Source organism: Pteropus medius, unplaced genomic scaffold (assembly GCF_902729225.1).
Source record: "Pteropus medius unplaced genomic scaffold, Ma_sr-lr_union100, whole genome shotgun sequence".
Classification (NCBI taxonomy): Eukaryota; Metazoa; Chordata; class Mammalia; order Chiroptera; family Pteropodidae; genus Pteropus; species Pteropus medius.
The window spans coordinates 415,068-440,789 of record NW_024349802.1 but is presented as its reverse complement, the minus strand read 5'-3'; the positions used below and the strand labels follow the sequence as shown (position 1 = coordinate 440,789).

At 65.7% G+C, this 25,722-nt stretch overlaps 2 protein-coding genes across 7 annotated transcripts in view; one reads left to right on the top strand and one right to left on the bottom strand.

Annotated features, from left to right (window-relative positions):
* INPP5A (inositol polyphosphate-5-phosphatase A) overlaps positions 1 to 20,797 on the top strand; it is a 138,801-nt gene extending 118,004 nt beyond the window's left edge. Inside the window, exons 9-15 of one of the 5 annotated variants that reach the window (XM_039835960.1) lie at positions 1,817 to 1,912; positions 2,119 to 2,190; positions 7,772 to 7,845; positions 16,053 to 16,164; positions 18,429 to 18,497; positions 19,244 to 19,280; positions 19,422 to 19,617. In XM_039835960.1, the coding sequence (XP_039691894.1) occupies positions 1,817 to 1,912; positions 2,119 to 2,190; positions 7,772 to 7,845; positions 16,053 to 16,164; positions 18,429 to 18,497; positions 19,244 to 19,280; positions 19,422 to 19,468 (507 nt within the window). In that variant the 3' untranslated portion in view covers positions 19,469 to 19,617. Of the gene's footprint in view, positions 1 to 1,816; positions 1,913 to 2,118; positions 2,191 to 7,771; positions 7,846 to 16,052; positions 16,165 to 18,428; positions 18,498 to 19,243; positions 19,332 to 19,418 lie in introns of all 5 variants that reach the window. The other 4 variants (XM_039835959.1, XM_039835961.1, XM_039835962.1 and 1 more) reach the window with 4 other exon arrangements.
* LOC120581224 (homeobox protein Nkx-6.2) lies at positions 20,484 to 23,343 on the bottom strand. 2 transcript variants are annotated; one of them, XM_039835963.1, is made up of 4 exons: positions 22,856 to 23,343; positions 22,599 to 22,771; positions 22,218 to 22,433; positions 20,484 to 20,766 (listed from the first exon to the last, which is right to left on the bottom strand). In XM_039835963.1, the coding sequence occupies exons 1-4, from the start codon at positions 23,259 to 23,261 to the stop codon at positions 20,719 to 20,721; spliced, it is 843 nt and encodes a 280-aa protein (XP_039691897.1). In that variant the 5' UTR covers positions 23,262 to 23,343; the 3' UTR covers positions 20,484 to 20,718. The 2 variants fall into 2 exon arrangements, with proteins under 2 accessions (XP_039691897.1, XP_039691898.1); XM_039835964.1 differs by having other exon boundaries at positions 20,490 to 20,766; positions 21,826 to 22,433; positions 22,856 to 23,342.
* Positions 23,344 to 25,722: the final 2,379 nt, after the last annotated feature.

The following is a 25,722-nucleotide window of genomic DNA, read 5'->3' as shown; positions in this document are numbered from 1 at the left end:
CCGCTGCCGCTGCTGATCTGAAGTGGCATTTTGGGTCCTTTTCTCTCCTTTCAGTAGAGAGAGCCCCTCCCTTGGGCGGCGGGTGGAGAGGCGGCCTGCTGTCTCCCCGTGAGTGGGCTCGGGGCGACCATGGGCCGGGGCGGGGGGGGGGGCTGTGGGGCGGCCTCGTCACCTCTTCAGAACCCACTGTGCAGGGAGCAGGCGGGTGGACCGGGGCCAAGGCTGGGGCGGCCCCTGTGTGCCGGGTCTGATGTTTGTCCCCTGCTTGTCCCCTGCGAACGCCCGGAGTGGCCAGATAAAGCAACTTTTTAAAAAGTTTCCAGCAGATGCCTTTGGAGGAAGACCCTTGAATTCACTGAATCGCTTCCCGGGGTGGCCTCAATGGCCGATGGCCTGCCCCATTCAGGGAGTTGCCTAAGCCCCTTAAGCTCATTAGCATCTGGATGGGGCTGACCTCAGGAAGCAGGGGGCAGGGTGGCCCTCGCATCGAACCCCTGCTTGCTCTAATCCTTGCAATTGAAGGCTGCCAGACTGATTTGTGACACATGAGTCCAAAAGCCACTTTGGGGGCTGACCTGCTGAGCTGCGAAGGGGCCGTGCTGCAGTGCGTTTGGGGCCAAGGCCAGCTCCCGCCCCGTGCTGGCCGGTGCACGTCCCTCGTCCCCCACAACCCCGGGGGGTCTGCGTCCCCAGCCTCCGAGGGGCCTGCAGCAGGAGATGCGCCGATCCAGGTTCTGCTTGGAGCCCCTGGCCTGTCCTTCTGCCCACCCCTGAGCCCTTCCCCCCACCGTACCCCATGGAAGGCGCACCAGGCCCTTCCGGGGAGGGAGGCTTTGCAAACAGTCGGAATTGGTGGTTCTGTTGTTGCTGTCTCTTTCTGAGTGAGCACCGTCTAGCCCCTTTTTTAAAAAGCAGCTTCACTGAGGCGTAGTTTCCATGCGAGCCACAGTCCCGTGGCGGCCTCCTGGTCAGACCCAGCAGCCCCTCTGTGGTAAAGGGGCTGCGGTGACATCTCATCAGGAGAGCGGCCGTCCCCACCCGTCAGCACTGGGAGCTGGAGCGTGTGACGGCCCCTCTGGAGCCTCCATCTCCGCCTGCCCTGTCCCCGCCCATCGCTATGTCGTGCTCCAAGCCACATCAAGGCTCCTGGGGAAAGGGCTGGTGGCCGAGTGTGGTCTGCATGCCCCCCCACCGCCTACCACTGGGCTAAGAACAGAGGATTTTGTAAACTAGCCTGCTTTTAACTTGGTTTTTAGACAGTCTGTGGTGGCCCGATCTTGCGAACCCCAGCCTGACAGCACCACAGCTGTGCTGCGTGTCCCTCAGGGGGGACAGAGCACCCTCTTCCCTGTCCCCCCACTGCCCAGCAGGTTGCCCCCTCCCTCAGGTGGCTGGTGCCCTGAACCCAGTGTGGCCTCTCTGCTCCTCAGGCTGCCCCAGCCCTTTGTCACCTTCTGTGTACCCTGGGCCACCGTCAGCCCATCCATGGGGCGGGGACACCATGAGACAGGTTGTGACTTTGCTGTCCCTCCCCTCCTGCACTCAGCTGTTCTCAGTAGACGCTCCTCAACCTCCCTGGGTCAGAGCCCAACCAGAGCCAGGGCGGCCCAGGTGGACGGGGCCAGGACCCCTTGTCCAGACACTAGCCCGGGCCGGGCCTGCCTTTGGGCCTCACGGGTCAGCTTGCAGCCCATGAGCCCGGATGTGACCCCCGCCCCCAGGGCCGGCTCTGACGCCCTCAGCGGGGAGTGCAGACGGGTGAGGGGAGGGCGGGCGGGGACCCTCCCGCAACTGAGTCCCTCCCGCCTTTCCCCAGACGCTCTGCACGAAGGCCACGATGCAGACGGTCCGAGCCGCCGACACCAACGAGGTCGTGAAGCTGATCTTCCGCGAGTCGGACAACGACCGGAGGGTGAGCACGGCACGCGGTGGGGACGCGCGGCAGGGACACGCAGCAGGGGGCGGGGACACGCTCCAGGGACACGCGGCAGGGGGCGGGGACACGCGGCAGGGGGCGGGGACACACGGCAGGCGGGTGGGGACGTGCGCAGGACACGGGCCCATGTGTGAGCTGCCGGTGTCCGCTCCGCCCCACGCCCACGGCCCTGTTGCCCGCAGGTCATGCTGCAGCTGGAGAAGAAGCTCTTCGACTACCCCGACCAGGGCGTGTTCCGAGAGGGCAGCACTGCGGTGAGTCCCGGCCACGCGCCTGGGGGCCGCCGGGCCCTGCCCTGCGGTCACTGTGGTCACTGCGGTCACTGCCAGAAGTCGAGCAGCATCTTGCCACGGGCTCTGCCACCGGGCCTCCCTCACCTGTCACGCCAGGCAGCTCCTGGACCCAGAGTCTCTGGCCCCTGCCCCTCGGTCCACCCCAGCCTAGAGCCCGGCCAAGGACTTGTCACCTGCCCACTTTGCCTGCTGGCCGAGGATGAGGCGGGAGCCCTGCCCTCCTCCCCAGGCCCGCCAAACACCCTGAGCCCACCTGCTCCCCAGCACCTGCCTGTGACCCCGCAGCGCTCACACCTAGCAGGGCCTGGGCACTGGGGCAGAGGAAGATGCCCCAGGGCAGTTTCGAGCACAGGACGCGAGAGGCTGTGCCGCAGGGGCGAGGCCCAGAGACCTGCCGGGCCGTCCTGTCCCGTCCTGTGCTTGGGCAGCCGGTCGGCCGTCTGAGCTGGGAGGGGCTGGCAGGGGTGGGCCTGAGGGCCCCCAGCACACAGGTGTCGCCTCACAGCTGGGGACTGTGAGGCCACAGGTGAGAAGCAGCAGAGGCACCCTGGGAGGAGGACAGGACAGTGGACGTGGCGGGTGGGCTGGGGCAGCCGAGGGGCCAGAACACTCTGGAAAGAGCAAGGAGGCTCCGCCGGCCGAGGGGGAGGCAGGCTTGAGCGGCAGTGTGTTCAAGGGCCCAGGAGGCCCCGTTCTCGGAATGGGGAGCGAGGCCGTGCATGGGCCCAAAGTCGGCGTTTAGACAGAGGGCGCGTGACGACCACGGAAAATGACCAGCGCCGTCACTGTCGGAAGTAACGGTCCTCGTTTCTGCATTTATTTAGGAAATTGTTTTTCTCTGACTGAGGAAGGTTAGTTTGCATGTTCAGGAGAATGGAATTCGATTCTCAGGTGGGAAAGATGCAGCTGAGGGAGGGAGCAGATTCCCACGCGCCCACTGTGGCGATTCGGAAGTCGCGGGCAGAGGACACCGTGGACGGCCCTGCCGTGCCCCCATGGCAGCGCGTGTGGCGGCAGCCACTCCAGGACCCCGTGGGCTCACACTGGACCCCAGCACAGGCCCCGCGGCACGTCGAGGGGTCAGCCTGCACGTCAGTCACACTCCGGACACGGGTTGTCTGGCCTACCCGGGGTCAAGATGAGTGGTCTGAGACCACCCCGCCTTCACGGTGACACATGCGTCACCGCGGCCACTGGAACAAGCCGCCACCCGCAGGACGGGTGTGCCCGCCCGGACGCGGCCCCCAGACCCATGGCACCCTCCATCAACCACCGGGCTTGTACCCGCCTGACAGAAATTTAATTCGAGCTGGCTTCTGAAAATAATCATTGTGTTTTAAGAGTAGTAATCACTGGCCGGGACATGATTGAACGTGTCCATGCCTATTGACTTTTTCTATGATTTATAGCTTTGTTTAGTCGATATTCCCATCGAAATTGTATAATTAATTATAAGTGTGGCTGTCAGGCGGCAGGATGGAGTGCCCTGGTGAGGATTTGGAGAGATTAAATTCTCCTTGGCTGTCCCGGCCGGCCTGGGAGTTTCCACGGAGCACAGCCCGTTGGATGGAGATGTTTTCTGTGTGTTTAGCAGCTGCTCCAGCTCAGGGCGCATCGATTTTCTGGGCCCTTTTTCTTTATCAGCGTGGTGTCTGCGGCAGCCGTGGAATGCATGCAGCTGGACAGCTCCTGACACTTCATCACCGTCCACACACGCCCCGCGCTGTTTTTCACTTTGTAATCAGGAAGAATGTTTAAGATACATGCGAAATTGGTTATCATGTTTGTGAAAAATCTCAAAGAGATACAAATTATCATTTCAACAGAACTGCAACATAATTCCTAATGAGAAACATCTCACTCCAAGTCGGGCGCGGGGCGGTGCTTCCGCCCTGGTCGGTTTGTGGACCATGCGGTGCGGACAGATTCTCACAGGGGGGTCTCGCTGACCGGCCAGAGCCAGACGGCAGGGACAGGTCAGCCCCGGGCAGCCAGGCCCAGGTCTGACGGGCAGCTCCGGGTCCGCGAGCCAGCTCTGCGGCGTGCGGGCTGCTGTCGCTGCACAGGTTTGCCTCTGTGTGCGGACGTGCAGTTAACCTCTGCCCCCGCAGCTGGAAGGTCCCGGAGGGCAAAGAGCAGGCTGTGCTGCCCACGGCCTTGGGCAGCGTGTCCAGCACAGCGCCCAGCACACGACACGTGGCCGGGGTTTAGTGAGCGCACGTGTCGGAGAAGCTCCGTGTCACCTCACGGCCAAGTCGGCAAACCCACGGGCACGGGCCCTGTAGGCGCACGCGTCGGGACAGGGCGTGGACGGGCCACAGGCACTGGACGGGGGGTGGGGGAGACGCACAGCGGCTGAGACTGAGACGCCAGAGGTCTGCGGCCCCCCTTGTCGGCTCCACTACCGTGTTAGCAGCCGGAAGATTCTAGCTCACTCCAAACCAGATATTTGCTGCTATTTCTACTTCGCACCCTTCACGAATGGGGCAGCGGCGAGACGCCCTCAAAGCTGACAGCCGGCGCACCCAGGGCTGGGAATGTGAGCCGCCTCGTGCGCGAAGGCCCCAGAGTTTCCGGCCAAGGGCTGTGCCAGTGGGAGCATGTGTGCACACGCGCGTGCGCGTCAGTGTGCACTTTCTGGTCAGGAAGTCCCCACCAGCCCTTGGCGGCCCCGCGGTGGCCGGCGCCCGCATGAGCTTGCTCCACGCAGGTTCTGAGCACTTCGCAGGTCTCACTGGAGCCGAATTAAAACCGTGCTCGGTTGGCGGCAGAGGAAATCGGCCACAGACACGTGTACTCATGTGCCCGGGGCACCCGTGCCCACGCGCACACAGGCAGCGTTGCTTGCAGTCTGCTCGCCCTCCAGTCCCCTCATGGTGTCCCCAGAGCTGGTCGCGGGGACCTGGGAGCCGCAGCCATAAGCTGTTGGCGGTGAGACTTGCAGCACAGAGCGAGGGCAGCCGGTGGGCTCGCGGTCACTCTGGTTCACGGCTCCTTGCCTCAGTCGGAAAACTAAAACCAACCAGACGTGAGCACGCGTGTGTCGTGCGTGTGTGCACACATGGTGTCATGGGCTCTCCCAGGGGCTGTGGGGTGTGGGGGACACAGGGTCCAGCCGCCGTGGGGTGTGGGGGATGCGGGGTCCAGCGGGCCGCCTTGTGCACGCGGAATTGAAGGGCTCGGTCTGGGCCCAGCCCTGAGGGTCCCAGAACTGGTCTCTGCGCGTCTGCAAACGGCAGCAGCTCAGGAGCAGGCTGCTCGGGTGATGGAACAAGCTGGCAGGTCACAGGTTGTGAGCAGCACGCAGTGAGCAGGAGGGGCCCCACAGTGTCCTCCGAGTCACTCCGGGGCGGGCTGCTGGCAGGCCTGTCACCCATGGCGGGGCGTCCCGGCTGTCTGAGTGCCCGGGACAGCGGCAGCTCCGGCCAACACTCTGGGTTCGTTCCTGCGCTTTGTGCCGTGTGCGGGTGAGGTAGCCATGGCGGTTCTGAGCGTTCGTCCTTCACGGTGTCAGCGAAAGAACTGAGCATCGCCCCAACGCCTCGTGCCCTGAGCGCTGGCGTGTCCGGAGCTGTCTCCTCGTCTGCTCTGGATCCTGACAGCAGTCTCCTGGGGACGCGCCCCATCTTCGCCGTCACGCCCGGAAACACGCCTGCAGGGAACGTCCCCAAGCACGGGCTCACGGGCTCACCGTCCCAAGTGCAGATCACCAGGCTGAAAAGTTGTTATAAATTACAAAACGTTTGAAACAGAGGAAGCAGGAATGTAAATAAATACCACACCCTGAAAAAAAAAAACGGCAGATTGAAACGTAGAGATCTCGGGCGCGCGTGGTGACGGCCATGGCCATTGCCACACGAGTCCCTGCAGAGCACACGCTGCGGCGTGGGGTCCTGAGCAGGACGCGTCCCAGGGAAACAGCGGGACACAAAAGTAAGAGACTGAGGCGAGGGCCACGCCGATGGCCCGACGGGGCCGTGCGCACCGCCCGCTCGCCCGCCAGGGACGCAGCCAGGGCGCGGGAAGCGGCTCTGCCTCGGACCGCGAGCCGTGTGGCTGCGCGGGAGCCGGGACGCCGTGCGACGTCCTCCGCGGAGCAGCTGCGTGCGGACGGCCGGGTCCGCGGCACCGTCTGGCGCGTTTCCTTTCTTCTCCGAGAGTCCGAGTTAAACTGGGGAGAAATTAAAGTTTCCGCCGACTCTGGAGGGTGCACACGGGTCTCGCCGCCTGACCGTCCCAGGCACCTGTGGGTCCGTCTGCAGGGTGGTGGGGGGTTCCGTCTGCAGCCTGGCTGGATGGCTGGGGGCCCTCACAGGTGGCCCCTCCGCTGACCACGTCAACGCCTGCCCGGCTGTGCCCGATCGGGGAAGGCGGGATAGGGTAGGCGCTTGCAGCCCGTGTGCGTGTGTGCGTGCCCGCAGTGTGTGTGCACACGCTCGTAAACACACAATTGTAAACAGACCCGTGTGAGTGCGAGACTGTGCAGACCCCACGTCCACCTCCCCTTGGCGGCTTCCCCTCCACCCAGCCCGCCGAGGGGCCCGCCAGAACTTTCCAGAGCCCTCCAGCAGGGGAGCCAGCGTGTCCCCACGCGGGGGCGTGGTGCTCTGAGAGCCACGCCGCCCAGTCCCTCTCCCCCACCCTGTGCGCCTGAGCCAGCGAGTTTCCGCCGACATTTCTCCCCAGCTGGTGTGGCCCTCGGAGTCCTCTGGAGTCCAGGCCTCCAGCCCCCGGTCCCGAGCCCGAGGTGTGAGGCTCCCCGTGACCGGGGTCTCGGCATCTGCGACATCAGAATGGGCAGCTGCCTGTGGAAGCCGCGGGAGCTTCAGTCCACCCTCCCCACGCCCAGACGCCCGCGCCAGCTCCTGGGGGTCTCAGCCGTCTCCTTCCCACCGCCTCCAGGGACCCGCCCGTGGCCGCTGGCCTGGAGCGGCGGGAAGCGGGGCGCAGCCTACTGGCCGCTCGCTTCGGGGGTGATGGATGAGGTGCAGGGAGCAGAGAGGACACGGTGGGGCTTCGGAGGGGCCCCTGCCCCCCGCCATGCTCCGCCCAGCCGTGAGGGGGCCTGATTAATGATCGCCCGAGGGTGTGTGTGTGGACAGCTCATCGCACACGACCGGGCTAGACGCCGGGGTGCTCCCTCCCCTCCCGGGCGCCATGTGCTGCGGGCCGTGAGGCCTCCTATGCGAGGCCAGCACTGCCTACTCTCAGTTTGGACACAACAGAGGCGATGTCCCCTCCTCAGGTCCCCACCTTAGGGTGACGGCGCTGCTGAGCGACACCATGCCTGCCGTGTCTGCTGCACTACGAGGTTCCAGCAGAGCAAGGTGGCCCGTATGGCTAGTCGGCAGTGCGGTCCCAGCACCGTGGCAGCCTTGGGCTCCCAGGCCCCCCGGGACTCGGCTGGGCAGCGCCCCGGGGGGTGGCGAAAGTGCAGGGCGTGTCCCCAGGAGTCACCGGGCCCTGGCACAGACCACCGTGCCCCGGGGACCTCGGGGTCCCGAGAGGCGGACCAGTGACATCGTGTTTCTCTCTCCTTCAGCTCCTCGAATTTGACAAAGAGCTGTCTGTCTTTAAGGACAGACTCTACGAACTGGACATCTCGTTCCCTCCCAGGTAAGGAGCACTGCGTGCTGCACGAGCAGGTAACTGTTCCCTCCCTGTGGCCGGCACGGCTGTGCTGACCCCCCGCTGCCTCCCGGCCTGCGAGCAGCGGGTGGTGCTGCCCCCGCAGATCCGCGAGCTGGGCCCACAGAGGCAGCTCTGATCCGGGTCTTTCTGGGACTGCGGGGCCTGCCGCAGTGGAGGGTCTGAGTGGGTTTGGTTCCGTTTCCATTTGGGCTCTCGCTGTGTTTTCCTCAGACGTTTCTAGAATCTCAGAGTCTGCAGCAGCCGTGCTGGCTCCCTCCGACCAGCCTGGGGGCAGGGGCAGGCGCAGGCACCGAGGAGGCCGTGCTGGGCATTCTGGGGACAAAGCGCCCGTCCCACGGCTCCTCCCTACCGCCCCGCTCAGCTCCCTCGGTGGAAGTGGGCTGGGCCCGCTGGGGACCCCGGAGCCGGTGCCAGGCCACACGCCTGAGGCCGTGGGTCTGCTCCGTGTCCGGACCGTGCTCGAGCCCCGTGGCCTCGGGCTCTGTGGGGTCCCCTCCCTTCCCGAGCCACATTTCAGCAGCTGGACATGCACAGGCTGGAAGGGCCGCCATTGCTGCCGTGGGCCAACCTGCCCTCGTGGGCCCGCGCCCCTCGGGGTCCAGTCCTGAGCTCAGTGTCAGCACCCAGACCAACAGCGGGATTTCAGGGGCCAGAGAAGCAGGGACTGTGGGTCCCTCAGCCCTCGGGCCACCAGGCCAGTGCGCAGGCCCAGGTATGGATGCCCACCAGAGAGCGAGCCAGCCGTGCTGGACCAGCAGGCGGCCTCAGCAGCCAGCGCCGTCCAGGGTGATGGGCTTGTGTCCCTCACGGCTCTGAAGCACTTACGTGCATGGTAAAACGTGAGACGTGTACGTCCTGGTACACGGGAGCTCTGAGGGGTCCCTGGGGGTTTGTCAGGCTGCTTCGGTGGTGCTTGAGCGGAGGTCTCAGACGTCCCTCCTGGGCACTCACAGACATTGTCCTCAGCGTCACCGAGCCAGCCAAGCAGGCTCCACGGGCCAGGCCGCAGCCCCTGGGGACCCCTGTGCGCCATGCTGGCATCCGTGTACCCATGACAGTCACCCAGGCAAGGACACAGAAGATGCAGGCAGGACCTGGCCAGAGCCCACAGGGCCTTGTGGTCAGTGCCCGGGGGACAAGGGACAAGCCCACCATCAACACGGGGCAGCAGAGAAGCCTGCCCTTCCACACGTGGCACTGCCGTCTGGCGTGCTAGAAGTCAGCCGTCACGGCTATGGCCGTTTGGTCCCTGGCTGGCGGCCCCTGGGTGGCTGGAGAAAGAAGCTCAGGCCACCTTGGGCAGGCGGCTGACTTGGCCCCTAAAACCCGCCCAGATGGGGGAGGGCTCTGGTGCCCAGTGGGAGGAGCGTCAGCCCCTGGCTGTTGACCTGGTGGTCACCTGCCACCTCCCAGGCCACCTGGGGAGGCCGCCAGCAACATGGGCTTGGGACAGACCTGCCCAGCATGAATCTCCATGGGGTTTCGTTGGTTCATGTGGTAGGACGGCCCCCAGAGATGTCCGCACCCTCGTCACAGAATCTGTGAATGTCCCATGTGACATGGCAAGAGAGACTTTGCCAGATGACAGTGCCCTTAAGGCAGGGAGTGTCCTGGCCCCGGGGCCTGCCTGACTCGTGGCCCCTCATGGCCGAGCTGTCAGGGCTGCTGGCGCCCAGGAGCAGGGGCGGTGGCCGGCGGGCTCCAGTTGGCGGTCAGTTTAGTTTGCAGACGTTTTCGCTTCACTTTGGAAATCGTGTCCGAAGCTTTCCGAGATGATCACGTGGAGAGGAGGAGGGTCTAAGTGTCCCACACTGAGCCACCGGCTTTCACATTAGAGGCCAGACTCAACCGAGCCACACAGTAGCCTGTGGTGCCACACCTGCTGAGGCCATCACCCCTGCGTGTGAGCTCAATCACCCCGTCCCTTCACCCCCACTGCCCAGGTCACACCTGCTGTCCTCCCACGCTTTGGCCTGACCAGTATCGTGAAGACCCTGCTGTGACCACCATGCCCGGCACCCCCGGGTCACCGCGTGGGGTCCGCAGAGCAGCGGGGGCCAGGGGCGCGCAGTGGGGTGTGGGGCGCGCAGTGGGGCGTGGGGCGCGCAGTGGGGCGTGGGGAGCGCGGGGCGGGCCTTGTGCTTTCAGCGCTGACTCGGTGTGTCTCTGACTCTGCCGTGGAACAAGCGGTCTCAGGCGTGACGTGCGTGTGGGTGTGCACGTCTCCCCTTCACGTGCGCGTGTGTACCGCGGGTGTGTGTACTAAGAGCTGTGTGCATGTGTTCACTCGCGTGTGTTCTGTGTGGTCTCACTTGGGTGTGAGTGTGCACATTAGGTGCACGTGTACACGCACAGGTGCAGCGTGTGTGTGCAGGGTGTGTTGTAGGCAGTTGCGTGTGTGTATGTACAGTCCAGAGGTCTGCATGTGTGCATAGTGTCCACGTGTGCATGGATGTGTGTGTGTGGATATGTGTGCATGGCTTTGAGTGTGCACACATGGTGGGGCATACGTGTGTGTACAGAATTGAGACGTGCATGCGTGGTTGTATATACACGTGCAGTGTGTGGGTGTGTGAGTGTGTGCATGTGTCTTGTGTGGCTCTGAGGGTGTGGGTGCCTATGGGCCCGTGTGTGTGTCATGGTGTGTACTGCATGGGCATGGTTTGCGTGTGTGCACAGGGTGTGCGTGTGCACGGTGTAAACATGGGGTATGTGCGTGTGGGAGGTGTGTGTGCATGAGGACGTGCAACGCCTCCACTGAGTAAGTGGTACGTGTGGGTGCACACATGCGTGGAGGTGTGCATGGCCACATATGTATGTGGGAGTCAAGGTGGGGGTGAATGCCAGCGATCTGTGGGGGTGTGTTGTGTGGGCAGGGGTGGTGTAACTAGCCGGGCACCGCGCATTAGGCAGCCTATCACCGCCACAGTGGGGACTCATGACCTGCTTTCCCCCATATCCTCTCTTGGAGTGGGGGGCCCCAAGGGCTCTGCATGGGGGGGCGGCAACGTGGACATGGGCTGTCCTGTGTGAGGGGGCACCTCAGGCTGAGTTGTGGGAACCTTCCGGAAGGTTGGTGTCCTGTCCCCTACAGGCTCCTTCCTGTCCTCGCCAGGGCGCCAGGCCACCCTGCGGGAGAGGCTGCACAATTCCATCGCTCTGTGCCAGGCCCAGAGCAGGAAACTGCAGGGCAACCCGGGGGCACCCACCAGTTTCCGGGGGCCGGGCCCTGCGCTGGGGTCTGAGGCCAGGCAGCAGGTGTGCCCAGAGACCCCACGGAGACCCCGCCTCAGTGAGGCCGTGGATACCAGTGCCAGGAGCCGCCCACCCGCACACCCCACTTCTGCTGGGCTCGGGCAGGGCCACCGCCCTGGGAGGACAGGCCCCCCACATCAGGCTGTGTCTCGTCAGCCAGGGCGGCCCTCAGCATTGGTCAGGACGTCTCGTCAGCTGAGGTGGCCCTCAGCGTCGGGACGTGTTTGTGCTCCCCACCCTGCCAGGCTTCCAGCACTTTCTAGAAGGCCGTGAAGAGGAGCTCGTGGGGCACGGGCCACCTTGCTGTCACACATGACCTTGCGGGTGGCTTCAGTCGTCACGCGGACCACGCGAGCGTCGGGAAGCCAGGCCTCGGCTCCCTGGGCCCCACTCCAGAGCCTCTGAGCTTCGTCCGGTCACTCGGGGTGCACATGTGCCGACTGGCCGTGTGCCTCGGGCCCTGTCCTGGGGAACGTGCGCTCCCGGTGGCCGGCCCAGGCCACCCCCAGCGTCGCGGAGCGGGACGTGGCCCCCGTGCCGGGCACACCGCTGCCGGAGCCAGACAGGGCGGGGCGGCCCCCCCACCCACCTGGCGACAGTCGCCGGAGACGGTTCCCGAGCGGACGGCGCAGTGAGCGCCTGGGAGGTTTCCCTCAGTGGAGCCATTTGCTGCCCGTGGAGGACGGGCCAGACGGTGCTGCGGATGGGTCGCGGTCACGCCATCCCCTCTCGCGAGAGAAAGCGCTGCCGTTTCAGACGCTCACAGAGCCTTCGCCTCCGTTCTCAACAGCCCCGTGTAGCCCATTCATTGGGGACCCCGCGAAGGTGGCCTGGTGGCAGTCAAGAAGCAGAGCACTCTGCCAGAGCCCCACCCGCCCCCGCGGCAGGTTGGCCCGGAGTGGACCGCAGGAGCCTGTGCCCTGCGAGGGACGGACAGGCAGCATGCCCAGACCCTGCTGCCGGCCACCCCCCCACGGGGCACCAGGACGGCCCTTTCAGAGCCCCTTCCCTGTGGCCAGAGGCCTCCTAGTCCCCAAGAAGCCGCCCACCTCAGAGACAGGCACCCCTCTTGCCAACACACCGGACCGTGTGAGCAGTGGGCCAGGCCCCTGGGCTTGGCTGCGCCTTTGCTCCCACGGCCTCCGGCCCCTGTTCGTTGCCGACCAGCGTGTCCTTCCTGTGTCTGTCGGAGGTGACAGCCGTCTACTGTGTCATTGTGGCCAGGCCTCCCGCTTACAAGGGAGACGAGCTGCGTCCACCGCCAGGCGGCCCGCCGACTCCTCAGGGTGACTCCTGGAAGGCAGACGGCGCCCAGTCGGCCCCAGGACCCCTGCCCTCAGGGCCCCGACAGGCTGTGCGCACCCACGACGCCTGTTAAGTCACCCTGACTCACAGTGTTTATTAATTCACTTTTAAACAACAGCGACAAGCTGTTGTATGTTAGCACAGATAACGTTTGTACGGAAAAGAGCTGTTTCCCAGCGTGAAGTAACTTGCGGGAAATCACTTTGCGCCTTTAAGAGAATTTCCTTATCGTCCGGCCAGTGGTGACAGCCAGACCTCGTCTGCGTCCGCTCAGCCCTGGGCTGTCCCGGGTGGCAGTGAGGCCTAGGAGGCCGGCAGCCCTCTCGGATGTCGTTTGTCCCTCTCGGACTGTGCCCGCTGGGGCGGGACGCCGCCTGAGGGCCTGAGAGCACAGTGTGACGGGCGTCTTTCCCCGGGGAGGGCCACTGCGTGACCGGCGACTCCACACAGACCCTTCGGGAACCCCGAGTCGCCGAGCTGTGCCGATGCCCCAGACGTCGGTGCGCGCCCCTCAGTGTCACATGGCTCTGTTAGCGGTGGAGGCCGTCGGGCTCACGGAGTGAACACGAGTTCTCGAAAATCCTCGTCTGTGCCTGAAAGCTTGACCTCCATCGTCGGCGACAACCACCGGCTGATGCCCTTGGCCAGGCCAGTCGTCCATCTGGAGGAAACGCCCGTCTGTGCCCGAGTCTGAGCCGCGGTCGGTCTGTCCGTCCAGCAGAAACCATGTCCCGTGGAGACTCGGGGCTTCACCGCCAGGCGTGGCCACGGCGCGGTCTGTGGCGGGCGTCCTCCGTGCCGCCCTCGGGTCCCACTGAGCCCCGGGGACCCCGACCCCGTGGCTGGGGCGTCAGCGTCACTCATCACGCTGGCTGCCCAGGGGACAGGGAGGCCGCCACCCGCCCGGTCCCTGCGCCCCGTGGACGTGGCCCGCCCAGGTGCTCGGGGCCCTGAACACCGGCCGTGGGGACAGAGGGCGTTGGCGTCTGCCCTGGGCCCCCGTTGCCACCGTCCTCGGCCAGTCCTCCTTCTGTGGTTTCAGTTTTGTGTCTTTTTTCTGGGACTTTTGGTTCCAGCTGGTGACTTTGAAAACAAGGACTGGAGGCTGCCGCGTGCGCGGCCCCGGGCGGCTCCGGTGACAGCAGGGTGTGCACGCGCCCGCTCTGCACCCCATGACTCACCAGGGTGCCCCTGCCTTGCCGTGCAGGGTGTGCACGCGCCCGCTCCGCGCCCCGTGACTCACCAGGGCGCCCCCGCCGCGCCGTGTGTGTCACTGAGCAGGGCTGTGATTCGGGGACAGGTGCCACCTTGCCAGGAGAGGACAGGGCTGTGTCCCTTCTCTGTCCGCACCCTTCAGCAGCTGTGGACCCGTGCCTGGTGGCCGGTCCAGGGAGGCCCGCACCCCACCACCCTGCGCGTCCCTCGGGGACAACCCCCCCCCCGCCTGCTCAGCTGGCCGGGCCAGCACAGTGGCCCCCGTGACACCACCTGCCTTCCCAGCCCCTCGGCCACAGCAAAGGGGCCGCTGCCCACATCCTGAGGTAGCTGGGGGACAGGCCGGAAGTGGCCTGGAGGACAGGGGCGCGATTGTTAGCGTTATCACACGGCCCTTCACCCGCGGGCACCGTGGGGCAGCCTGGCCGTTGTCCCCGCCCTGCTTTTAGATAAGCGTGCACAGCAAGCGCCACGTCCACTGCGTCGGCCCCCAGGGAGCCCGCCCCAGTCGCGCCTGCTGCGGGCAGAGCCACGCACTCCGAAGGACAGGCCCCCCCAGGCTCCCGGCCCGGTCCCGGGTGGGGGTGGGGGGTCGCCGAGCTGTGGGGGGTGCGGTCACCGCCAGACTTTCTGCTTCTCATCACTGGAGCCGTTGGCCCAGTGGTAACAGTGACGACTGCTCAGGCCCCGGCCTATGGCACAGCGGAGACTCACCCAGCGCTCGCAGCTCCACGGAGGGACTTAGAAGTGGCTTCTGTGTGCCATGCAGGCCAGGACCCGGGGGTGGCACCGAGCCTCTGCCCTGGGGGATGGGAGTGTCACGGCCGCCTCGGGGGCCCAGACCTGGGTTCTCTGGGAGGAGACGAAGTCTGGGTGCAGCCGGTGGAGGTGCTCTCAGACGCGGGGTCAGCCCTGCCCCCCACCGAGCCGGGCCATCCCCAACTCCCGTGGGGCCACACGTGGCCACCCACCTGCCCCGCGTCTGAAGCCCCTCGAAGCACAGTGGGGCCGGGGAGCCGCCTCACACCGCCACGCGCAGCGAGGGTCTCTGGGGCCGGCAGGAAGCGCCTGAGTCACGGGGCCGCCGGACAGCGCTGGCCCACGGCGGGGAAGCCAGTGTGGGAGGGGCGGGCGTCCGGGTCACGTCACCTTTGGCCTCTTCGTAGCAAAAACCCGCCCACTCCCGCACAACCTGCAAAGACCAGCTGGCGTCGGCTCAGAGCCCGCAGGACCTTCTGACCCGACCTTTGCCCCCGGCCAGGGGTGTTGTCCCAGAGTGACCCAGCACATTGTCCTTTGTCGACGGGAAAACCTGTGGGTCCCACTGCGGGAGCCCGCCAGGCGGACTCGGTCCCAGCGGGTGTGGCCTTTGCTTCACAGACACGGCCACGGGAAGCTGCGAAGCCTGTGGGCGCCGGGTTCTCGCCTCTCACGCGGCTGGTGTCCGTGGGGACGACGTGGGTGCTGACCGTCACCTCGTTTGCTGCTTTGGGTTTTCCTTCAAGTGAAGCAGAAATTCCTTGTGTGGCATTGGGGTCACCACCAGGGTTCTGGCGGAAGTGGGGGGGCCTTCTGGCGGGCAGGAGGAGCGGGGGGCCCTCCGGCAGGCGAGAGGAGCGGGGGCCCCTCTGGTGAGCCAGAACTTCTGCGTCTGGCGGAAGTGCCAGGGGTGAGTCCTGACCACACGTCGGGCGGGTCAGGCACAGGGTGACACGGGTTTCAGGGCCACAGAGCAGGGAGATGGGAGGTGCCGGGCGCCTGACAGAACAGCCCAGAGAGCCGGTCGCAGCCTCCCGGCCGAGGCAGGAAGCGGCAGAGAGGGAGGCGCTGTCTGCCACGTGTTGGGGTTGCCCGCAGAGGCACGTTAGGCCTTCACGGAGAGAAACGACTGTCGAAGGCTGTGCAGGGTCCCCACAGACTCAGCATGCGGTGGGGACCTTCTGAGGTCCCCTGAGGCTCTCTCCAGGGCCCGGCATCCCCAGGCAGCTTCACTTGCCAAGGCCTCCATGCAGCCCCCTCCGACACGGCCCCTGGGAGTGGCTCGCGGTGTTGGGTGCAGGCTGAGCCCACCGGCCCGTGCAGAGCCTGGAGCCAGGACCCCGAAACAGGCGGGAGCTGTGGGCAGGGGGGACGTGAGGGGCCGGGAACGGCAGCCACAGGGTGCTGTGGGTGGTTTTCACTGTACTTCAGATTGTGTCCCAAACTAAAACCAGAGTTCGCTAGATGATCCCGTTTCTTTAAAGGATTTGTGAGTTTGACTTTATGTTCCGGAAACTTCTGTACATGTAGCCTCTCCTTGGGTGGCCCTGGCCATCCCCGGGGCACAGCCCTCCTGGCGGGGGGCAGGGGAGGGGCTGGAGCGGGCAGCGCTGACCACCTGTGTCCTGTCCCCTCAGCTACCCGTACAGCGAAGACGCCAGCCAGGGCCAGCAGTACATGAACACGCGGTGCCCGGCGTGGTGTGACCGCGTCCTCATGTCCCTGTCCGCCAAGGAGCTGGTTCTGAGGGTAAGTGATAGGCCGCCTAGGACCGGCCATGCCGAGGGACACAGCACGCCAGGCCCAGGAGGCGAAGCCCCGGGGGACCCATCTCTCTGTTGACCCCAAGGGCGCACCCACCTCGCCCTGTGACGGAGCCCGCGCCGTGTCTGGTCCAGGGCTCAGGCTGAGGGGGCTGCGGGTGGAGCCAGGCGTCGGGGACCCTGTGAGCACCCGATGTCGGAGCACCATGTGCAGATGGCCACCAGGTTCACAGACCGCAGGCCGGCCACGCCCTGGGGAGCAAGCCCCACGCAGATGCGTGCGGTCACTCAGGCCGCAGCCGGCCAGGCCCACACCCGGGCCGCTGAGAGCGAGTGGGTGACATTCACGAGGGAACTGCCTGGGATGTGGGGGATCCTCAGCTTTCCTGGAGCCTCTCGATTTTCCTGGGACTTTCAATTCCCACCTTTTAACACAAAAGGAGTGTTTTCAAAAGAATATCTGAATTGGTTTTGTCAAACCAATCAATATAATCTTGAAAAAATACAATAACGAAGTGCATCGATTCATCGGGGCAGCGGCCTGATGCTTGGCGCTTGGAGCAGATGGTCCTCTGGGTGTCACGTGGCAGCGGTGGCAAGAGGTGACCCCGCCTAGGCCACCCCCGGGCTCAGCTCAGCAGCTCTAGGTCCAGTCGCTCCCTGAAGGGAGTCCCGTCTGTGCTCCTAGGCCAGACCCTGGGCTCCTACCCACTGGGGCTCGAGGGGTCCCCGGCAGGGGGCAGAGCTGCCGCTGCTGCCCTGTGGACACACCGTGCCCTGCCCCCCACACACCCCACCCCGCTCAGCAGGCCCCTGGAGCCGCTGGCCTTTTTCGTGGGGTTCTGGCCCTTGCTGCTCATCCCTGAGCCCTGGGGAAGAGGCCTGCCCCGCCTGGAATGGAGGGGCCCCAAGCAGGGCCTCTGGGTCTGCAGGAGGCTCCCCTGCCGGGCGGGCAGCTGGGAGCTTGGACGGTCCTCCCCGGCCTGCGGGCAGGGCCTGCTCCCGCCCACGCCTGCCGGCTCCGAGCCCGTGAGGCAAGCTGAGCACAGGTTGCCGGCAGAACGGGCACCTCTAGGGGCCTCGGGGTCCAGGGCAGAGACAGGCATCACCTACCAGGAAAACGTCCAAGCCCCCAAAACGTGCGTTTTACAATAAATGTTCCGAGACCTGACTGCTTCGGACGGGGAGAGAGGGCGGCCGAGCCCGCACCACGCTGCACGGCCCGGGGCTCAGGCGTGAGGCAGCCTCCCAGGCTGTCCGGTGTGGGGACCGAGGCTTGGTGCCGCAGACCTGGTGGGGGCGGGGGCGGAGCCGGGCCCTGCGTCCCTCCCCTGTGGGACGCAGGCAGCAGCGCGGGCAGCCGCCCAGCCTCATCCATCATGCCACGCTCCGTTTCCTGGCCGTCACGTTCCGTCTGCTTCCCCGCCCGGAATCACCAAAGGCGGCGGGCGCGGCGCTGCCTGCGGGCACGGTGACGCCGGTGACGGTGATGGTGACGGGCGCTCAGCGAGCTGTGCACGCCCGCGGCTGCTGGCTTATCCATCTCGAGATCACGCAGTTGGAAACCCGCAATTTTATGCTGCCTCAGTGAATTACCACGCGCACTTGATGGATGTGCCCACTTCCGCAGCCGCGGCGTCGCGGTGTGAGGGTGGGTGGTGCTCACGCACGGGGCAGGCGACCACACTGGACAGCACATCTGACCTCAGGCTTCCTACTGCATCACAGATAATTCAGCTTCGACTTCACAGCCTCAGACGTTCTGGCCCGGCTGCAGCTGACTGACTGCCGGGAGCGGACCCGTCACCATCGCACGGGAACGAGGGCGGCCGCCCGGCCCGCACGCTGTGCGCTGGTGCGGGTGGGGTGTGGGGTTCAGTGGCGTCTGTTCTCACTGAGCTCTGGGCAATGGGACTCTGGGGCCTGGGCAAGCAGCTGGTACGGGGCGAGCTGGGGTGCCTGCCAGAGGAGAGCTTGAGGGGCCAGCACCCCGAGTCCCTCAACACCAGCCTTCCAGAGGCTGGAGCCCTGGTGGCTGGAAGAGCCAGGGGCCAAGGCGCCCAGGTGCTGGCCGGACTACTGGGACCCTCTGTCGGCTGGCCACACCCTCTAGGGGCCAGTGGCATGGGAGGTGGGCAGGGAGGTGGGCAGGGTGGCTGGTGGGTGGCTCTCGCGAGAACTGTCCCCTCTCCCTGAAGAAACCCCACCGTCCCTGCCTCTCACACCATTCCCTCCGTTTGCTTTTCCCAGTCGGAGAGCGAGGAGAAGGTTGTCACCTACGACCACATCGGGCCCAACGTCTGCATGGGAGACCACAAGGTGACGTAGCCCGGCTGGGCCTGGGGGCGGCGGGGCGGGCTGGCCTCACGGAAGCGGGCAAGCTGTCTGTTTTTATCTAATTCTGACAACACATGGGACGGTACGTAGGTAGAAAGTAAGGCGGAAGGAAGTACTCGTCACCATGGAATGAAACGTGCACTTTACTATTTGTACGATGACAACCCGTCTACAGCTGATGATCTCTGTAGCCTGCTTCTCGAGTGTGCGTGTGACGTGTCTGTGTCCTCACACCCGGCGGTCTAGGTGGTGGCGGGTGGTCAGGGGCCTAACCCATAGGCGCGACGGCCCCACCGTCCTCGCCAGCAGGACAGATGGTGTTCCCTGGGCCAAGTTAAAGACGTCCACGCTTTCCCACCGTCAAGTCCGATGGGCCAGCGCACTGGGCACGTTGTCCTAGGACACAGGTCCCCGCTGGTGACACGGGGAGCAGACCAGGCCGGGCCCCGTGCCTGCCCCCATTGTTGGGGCACACTCAGCCGTCAGTGAATCCGGCTGCACGATTGTTTTGATGTGGTTAATTCCTCTTCACAAAACGCAGAGGTGCTTTGCCTCTGGCCGCCCAGCCTGGCTCGCTCCACACTCAGCAGGTTCAGTGGCTACGGGGAACGCGCCCCTGTCCCTCGCTGGCCACCGGCTCCCCGCGAGCCTCAGACGGCCCCGTGGGAGCGAGGCGGGTGTCGCCCGCATGCCGCCCGGGCTCTGACGCGCCTCTTCTCCCGCTGCAGCCCGTGTTCCTGGCCTTCCGCGTGGCGCCCGGGGCAGGTAAAGCTCACGCACATGTGCACAAGTGTTGTGTCGTGCAGTGACGTGGTGGTAAATATGACTCCTTCCCTTGAGTTCACCTTTTCTGAGCTTTCCCGGTGTGTGTGTCCCTTTAACCAACCGCTGATCCCACGGCAGGGAGGAGATGCCAGCGACAGGAGAGGACCCCGCGGGAGCCCTGCCTGTAGCCCCGGCGCAGAAGGTCGCGGCCCACCCCGTCCACGCGCAGCAGCCGCAGCGGCACCGCCGCCGGCCGGGGCCCCACACCGCGCTGCAGCCCCGGCCGGCCGGAGGTGCGTCACATACCTCACCGTCTCGTCTGTCCACGTGACATTAAGTACACACGTCGTGTTGTGGTTTTTTTTTTAATAAGTCACATCCTGTTGCCAAAACTCTAATAGACAGCAAAGAGACTCTGTATTTAGATTCACGGTTTTCCATCTTAGTCGGCGGCGGCGTGGAAGAGCCCCCCACAGATGTCCAGGTCCCTCTGCCAGCGGGCAGTGTGCCGGGTGGCGGCGGGCAGCCCCGGGCCGACCCAGGGGGCTCCTGCCCGGCCCTCCACTCCCCTCCGTGTTCTCTGCTCTCCTGCCATGTGACATGGCTTTTGAATCACACTGCAACTGCTTTCCATTTTTATATCTCTCTATATATATATATAAATATATACTTTTTAAAATAATTTATAAATCTTACCAAAACTTATGCTAAATCTACTTTCCAGTATGAATGCTCGAGTGTCACGTCGGCAGGTATGCTGGAGTCTCGCTAGCTCCATGCACATCGCACAGCAGCCTGCGGAGTGAGCGACGTGGGCTGGCCGTGCGCCGCGGGCACAGGGGCCCGGACGGCCACCAAGCTCGCCGTCGGCGCCTCCTCTTCCTGCTGCGTGATGTTAAGAACTGCGTGTGAAGTGTATAGCTAGCTTGGGTGTACCTTTTAAGAATTTTGTAAACCGTTTTGTCTGTCTTTTGTTACTGTTCTATGGTGCCAAGTATTCTACATAAACAATAATATCATGGGAGAAATAAACATAGCCTAGTCTGCTTCCACTAGAAACTGCTTTTAACACGGGCTGCACGTAAAAACATTAAGAGAAACAGCCGTACACGTCTTCGGTTGCTCAGCTGCAGACACCGTGTCATAACCCCGCCGCCAACCTTCCTAGCACTAAGTACAGCATGACGCGGCGCCGGCGAAGCCTGTGGATGAAGCACAAGCGTATGTTTTATTGACTCGCTTTCGAACACTACAGAACTCCCGGGCTGGGAGAAAGGCCTCGGGCAGCTAGACGCCCGCGTGTGGTGAATCACTACCGAGTGAGGACTGGGCGTCGGCTGGCCGCACCTGCTCCGCACAGCACCGTCGGGGTCAGCGTTGCGGCCACTCCGCTCTTGCTCCCTCTGGGGGGCCTCCGGCGACTCTGCCTCTCGGGGCTTCAGCGGGTGGGCACTGCGGAGGCCGTAAGAGATGACCGCTCCAGTTCCTAAGCAATAAAATTGATCGTGGTGAAAACAGTTCTGCCTTGGCTTTGTTTTTCTCCCTTCCGGTGTCCCAGCCCCTTTGAAATGCTAAGTGACAGGACTGTGCCCCTGTGTGGGCTATTCCAGATCAGGCTCATTAGGGATCCGAGCTTCCCTACTCACAAAACTCAGCCATTAAGAGCAGAAAAATAACGGTGGGCGTTTTCAGTGCCGTGGGGGGGGCTCACCCGCAGCATTCTCAATGAGGCTGTGCGCGCACAGCTCCCCTCAACGCTTTAAAACTGGACGTTCCTTCGCTCTTAATTGAGCTGAGAGAATAGTTGTCTCAGAAATAAAATAAATTTTCGTACTGCCCCCTTAAAGAGAGCACCAGGCAGTGGTTCCAACGAAATGTCTGGGGTGGTTTTGTTTTTAATGGATGGTACAGCCATGTGGCAAAAAAAAAAAAAGAAAACCCAAAACTTGAGCTTTTTAGTTTTAATGTTTTCAAAGCCGCCACCCAAGGGCACGCTTACAGTAGTATTATCATTTATACTTAATTTTTAAAACTAAAACCACACGTGCCCATTCAGATGACACGTCTGGCTCAGACCATGGGCTCGTTAACCGGGACACGACTGGGGTGGTGGCCACGGGCCAGCCCTTGGGGCACGCGCGGTGAGGGGACCCGCGCGGCGGAGGCTTCGGCCCAGGTCAGCGCCGCGCCGGGCGGCGGGCATTCAGGGAGGCCGGGGGTGCGCGAAGCGCGCGGGAGGCGGGGACGGCGGCTGCCCCGCCCGCGGCGTTCGGGCTTCTCTTCGCCCCGTTTGCCGAACGGCGCTTTCTACTGATGAAACAACTGTAGAGTGGCGGGCGAGGAGCCAGGGAGCGGCCGGACCCCAAGCCCGCGAGAAGAGCCCGGGCTGCGGAGAGCGCATTCCCAGCTGCCGCGCCGCGCGGGACGGAGCGGGGCTGCGGTTCGCCCGCCCTCCCGGCCCCCGAACGTGCTTCAATCCGCCCCCAACTCCCGCCGCCTGAGCCCGCAGCCCCGGGAAGGGGCCCTCACCGGCCCCGCGTCTCACCTGCCGGCGCCCGGCGCGTCCCGGCTCCTCGCGGCCTTCGCTGCCCCCGGGCACTCTCTGCACTGGGGCGCGCGGCCCCGGGGCCGGGTCCCACCGCACCCGCCGCGCGCGCCTCGGGCGGGCCCCGCCGGGGACGGAGCGGGCCGGAGAGCGGACGGGAGGGCGCCGCGCCCGGGACCCGAGAGGGAGAACCACGCGGCGCAGCCGGGAGCCGCGGCTCCGACGGGGCGTGTTAAATAATTTATTGGTGATACAAAGTGACGCCGCCCGGGCCGCTTCATAACTTATTCTGTAAAAATATATGTACACGTCCGGCGGGCGCGCGCCACCCCGCTCGCTCCGGCCGCGCGGCCTCACAAGGCGTCGCCCGCGCCGCCGCCGCACGGGCTGACCAGCGCCAAGTTCGAGGGCTTGTGCTTCTTGAGCAGCCGCGTGATCTTCTCGTCGTCCGAGTTGGGGTCCAGGGGCCGGTTGTACTCGTCGTCGTCCTCCGCGTCCGAGCCGCCCACCTTCAGCTTCTCGGCGTCCGAGTCCTGCTTCTTCTTGGCCGACGCCATCTCCGCCGCGTGCCGCTTGCGCCACTTGGTCCGGCGGTTCTGGAACCACACCTGGGGGCGGGGGTGACATCAGGCGGCGCCCCGCGCGGCCAGCCCCTCGGCCCCCGCCCGCAGCCCCGGCCGCAGGGCCGCAGCGCCCGCCGGGCCCCGGCTGCTCGCGGGCTGTTCGCAGGACGCGGGGCGCGGTCGGCCCGGCGCCGCGGCCGCTCGGCTCACCTTGACTTGGCTCTCGGTCATGCCCAGCGAGTAGGCGAGGCGCGCGCGCTCCGGGCCCGCCAGGTACTTGGTCTGCTCGAAGGTCTTCTCCAGCGCGAAGATCTGCTGGCCGGAGAAGGTGGGCCGCGAGTGCTTCTTCTTGCCGTCCTTGTCCAGGACCCCGCCGGCCTGGGCTGCAGAGGAGCGCGGGTGAGCGCGGCCCGCGGCCCCGCGGCCCCGCGGCCCCGCCCCGCGCCTCCCCCGCGCGCGCCACTCACCCGGGCCGGCCAGGCGCGGGTCCCTCCAGGGCGAGCCCTGCACCACGCCGGGCCAGAAGATGGGCGGGCGCCCGGGCAGCTCGGCCAGCGGCTTGGGGTAGCCGCGCGCCACGGCGGCCGCGGGCCCGAAGTAGACCCCGGCAGACGAGGCGAGCCCGTTGAGACGGGGCAGGCCGCCCAGGAGGCCGCCGCCCGCCGCGCCCACGGGCCGTCCCAGGATGTCGCTGATGCCGTGCGGTGTGCCAAGCGGCAGCTGCGCGCCCAGGCCGCCCAGCGCAGGTGCCTTGAAGCCGGTCGGGCCCTGCAGCGCGTATGGGAACAGCGACGTCTTCATCTCGGCCATGTTGTGCAGCGCGGCCAGCGGCGCGCTGCTCAGCACGAACGCGCCGGGGCGGTTAGCGTCCATGGGCGCCGCCGCCGCCGGCCCGGGCGCCCATCCGGCCCGGGAAGTTCGTGCGCGGCCCGGGCGGGCGCCGCTGCAGCGGGGCGCGGGTGGGCGCCGACGGCCCCGGAGGGCGGGCGCGCGCGGGGCGGCTCGGGCCGGGCCGGGCGGCGGCGGGGAACGGCGGGCGCGGGCGGCGGCTCCGGGGCCGGTCGGAGCGGCGCCGCGCGGGCCGGACGCGCTGATAACCGCGGGGCCCCGGCACGGCGCGTGCGCTGATTGGCTGCCGGTGCCCGCGGCCCGGCCATTGGCCAGCACCCCGCCCGCCGCGCGCCCCCGCCGGCCGCGCACTCCATGAAGGGCCCATTAGCGCGGCAGGTGCCTTCCGGGCTGTAAATTTGCCCGATTTATCTCCCCCGGGACGAAATAAATCCCGTTGGATGGGAGTTTAGTTAGGCAAAGGTTTTAATGGGAAATCAGGAAAAAATACGAGAGCATATTTTATCGCTGAAAGAATGCAGATTTGAGGATACATGCGGCTCCCTCCGTGCGCCCCATTCCGTGGCGCGCCCGGGGCGGGCGGGCGTGGGGACCCAGCCGGCGCCGTCGGGGTGAACGGCCAGCGCCCTGCCCCGCCCCGCGGCTCCCCAGCCGCCTCCAGCTCAAGTCGGGGGCGGGGACCGCAAACAATTTCGGGGATGTTCTCAGGGGTGCAGACCGGCGGAGGAAGTCAGACGCGAGTCCCGGGGCCGAGGGGTCAGAGTTGGGCCTCACACATCTGCCCTGCTCTCCCCGACAAACTGCTGACGTGGTGGCTAAGACTGTCCAGGGGCCTAGGCGAGGCCGCCGACCCGTGCACGCTGCCGGGCCGTTTCCTGTCCCTTCCCAGCCGGCGGGACTGGCCTCTGCCTGGTCAGAGCGCGGGGATGGCCGGGGGTGCCGGGCCTGGCGTTTCCCAGGCGCGAAGTCGCAGCGCGGTTCCGGGAAGGCAACCTGAGCCCCGAGCTTCCACTCGGGCCCCGCGACCGCGCCCAGGGCCCCTCTGTGAGTGCAGCCCCTGCGGGGAGAACCTAGACCCTCGCAGGCTCAGAGCGCCGAAGCGCGTGGCGCGCGGGGCCACATGCAGGGCGTCCATGCAGGTGCGCACCGCGCCCTAAGCGCAGCCGGCAGAAGCGCCGCCTTTGCCGCGCCGGTGGGGCCCGCCGTGGCCTCTGGACGCAGGAAGCCTCTGCCCCGCAGACTTGCTGTGGGGTTCGAATGGGAGCGCGGCGGAGAGCGGGCGCGGAGTGAATGCTGGGCTGTGTCGCCCTCGTGCTTTTGGGTGGTGTCACGCAGTAATTAATCAGTGGCGGATATTACTATGACTCGCTGCCCGTTTGGAGCCGTGACCCCTACGCCCGACGGACAGCCGTTTCGTGGCCGGGGTGGGCGGAGGACGGTGTGCACCAGGCCGACCTCTCTCCAGCCTCGCGCCTTCCGTCCGAAACGACTCTCTCATTTCACCCCTGGCCTCCAGGGTTTCTGTGGCAGGGACGAAGGCGACGCTTGTGGCTCTGTGCGGGGACCCGGCGTCCTCTCACACCGCGACCCTAGGGGGTCTGTTTTCGTTTTGTGCGGTCAGCGGCGGGGCTCGGCGCCGTGAAACCCTACTCGGGACAGGGGCGCGGAAAGCCACTGGCAGGACTGGGCAGGAACGGGGCGTCTGCCCCGCCTTGCAGTGCGTGCACCTGGCTGACCCAGGCTCAGTGTGCGGTGTGGCCCCGCGCATGGTGGCTTCTCTCCTCGCTTCCTCAGTCGGGGCTGCCCCCCGAGCTATTGACCCCAGCGGAACCAGGCCCCAAACATCCAGCGCGCTGGGTCCGCCCGGCCTGAGACCCGCCCGACCTCGCTCATGCCTCACTTTCTCGGAGAAAACAACAGAGTGTGTGCGCCCCTAGAGCCGGCCGCAGGGAGGACCCTCCCCTCAGGACTTGGGCCCCCCTGGGCTCATGGGAGGCAGTGGCACGTGTGGCCAAAGCTGGAGCTCTGGTCTTGGGGCGGGGCCAGACAGGGTGGGAAAAGCGGGATGAAGCGGGGCGGCTCTGGGCTCTGGACCCCTCCTCTGCCTTCTGGAGCCCACCCTGGGCCGCAGCGCAGGACGGTTCTCTGGGAGAGGCCAGGAGCAGCGGGTTTCCCAGGGGCGCGCTACCCTCGCCAAGGGTCCTGGTGACCCTGGCTCCAGGCAAGAGGGACGCCTCGCTCCAGGAGCTGTATTTCGGCTCCTGACATGCCAGGGCAGCGGGTACCCCAGCCCTTTTTTACCGCTTAGGAAACAGAGACCCGGATTCACTGCCTGGCGCCCCAGCCACCCCAGGCCTGCCTGCGCGGCTGGGTCCTCCTTCCCTGGCTGCAGCCGAGTGCTTGGGGCCGCGGACGGGACTTCCGTCTCCACTGCCCGCAGCGTGCGCGGCTCTCCAGGGAACCAGGGGTAAGGGATGGGGGGCCG

Excerpts from the sequence above, each read along its gene's own strand:
- LOC120581224 (XM_039835963.1), bottom strand. The coding sequence starts at position 23,261 with ATGGACGCTAACCGCCCCGGCGCGTTCGTGCTGAGCAGCGCGCCGCTG. Across the intron at positions 22,434-22,598 it reads TGACCGAGAGCCAAGTCAAG|GTGTGGTTCCAGAACCGCCG; the intron begins GTGAGCCGAGCG and ends CCCCGCCCCCAG. Across the intron at positions 20,767-22,217 it reads AGCCCTCGAACTTGGCGCTG|GAACTGGAGCGGTCATCTCT; the intron begins GTCAGCCCGTGC and ends TTTATTGCTTAG.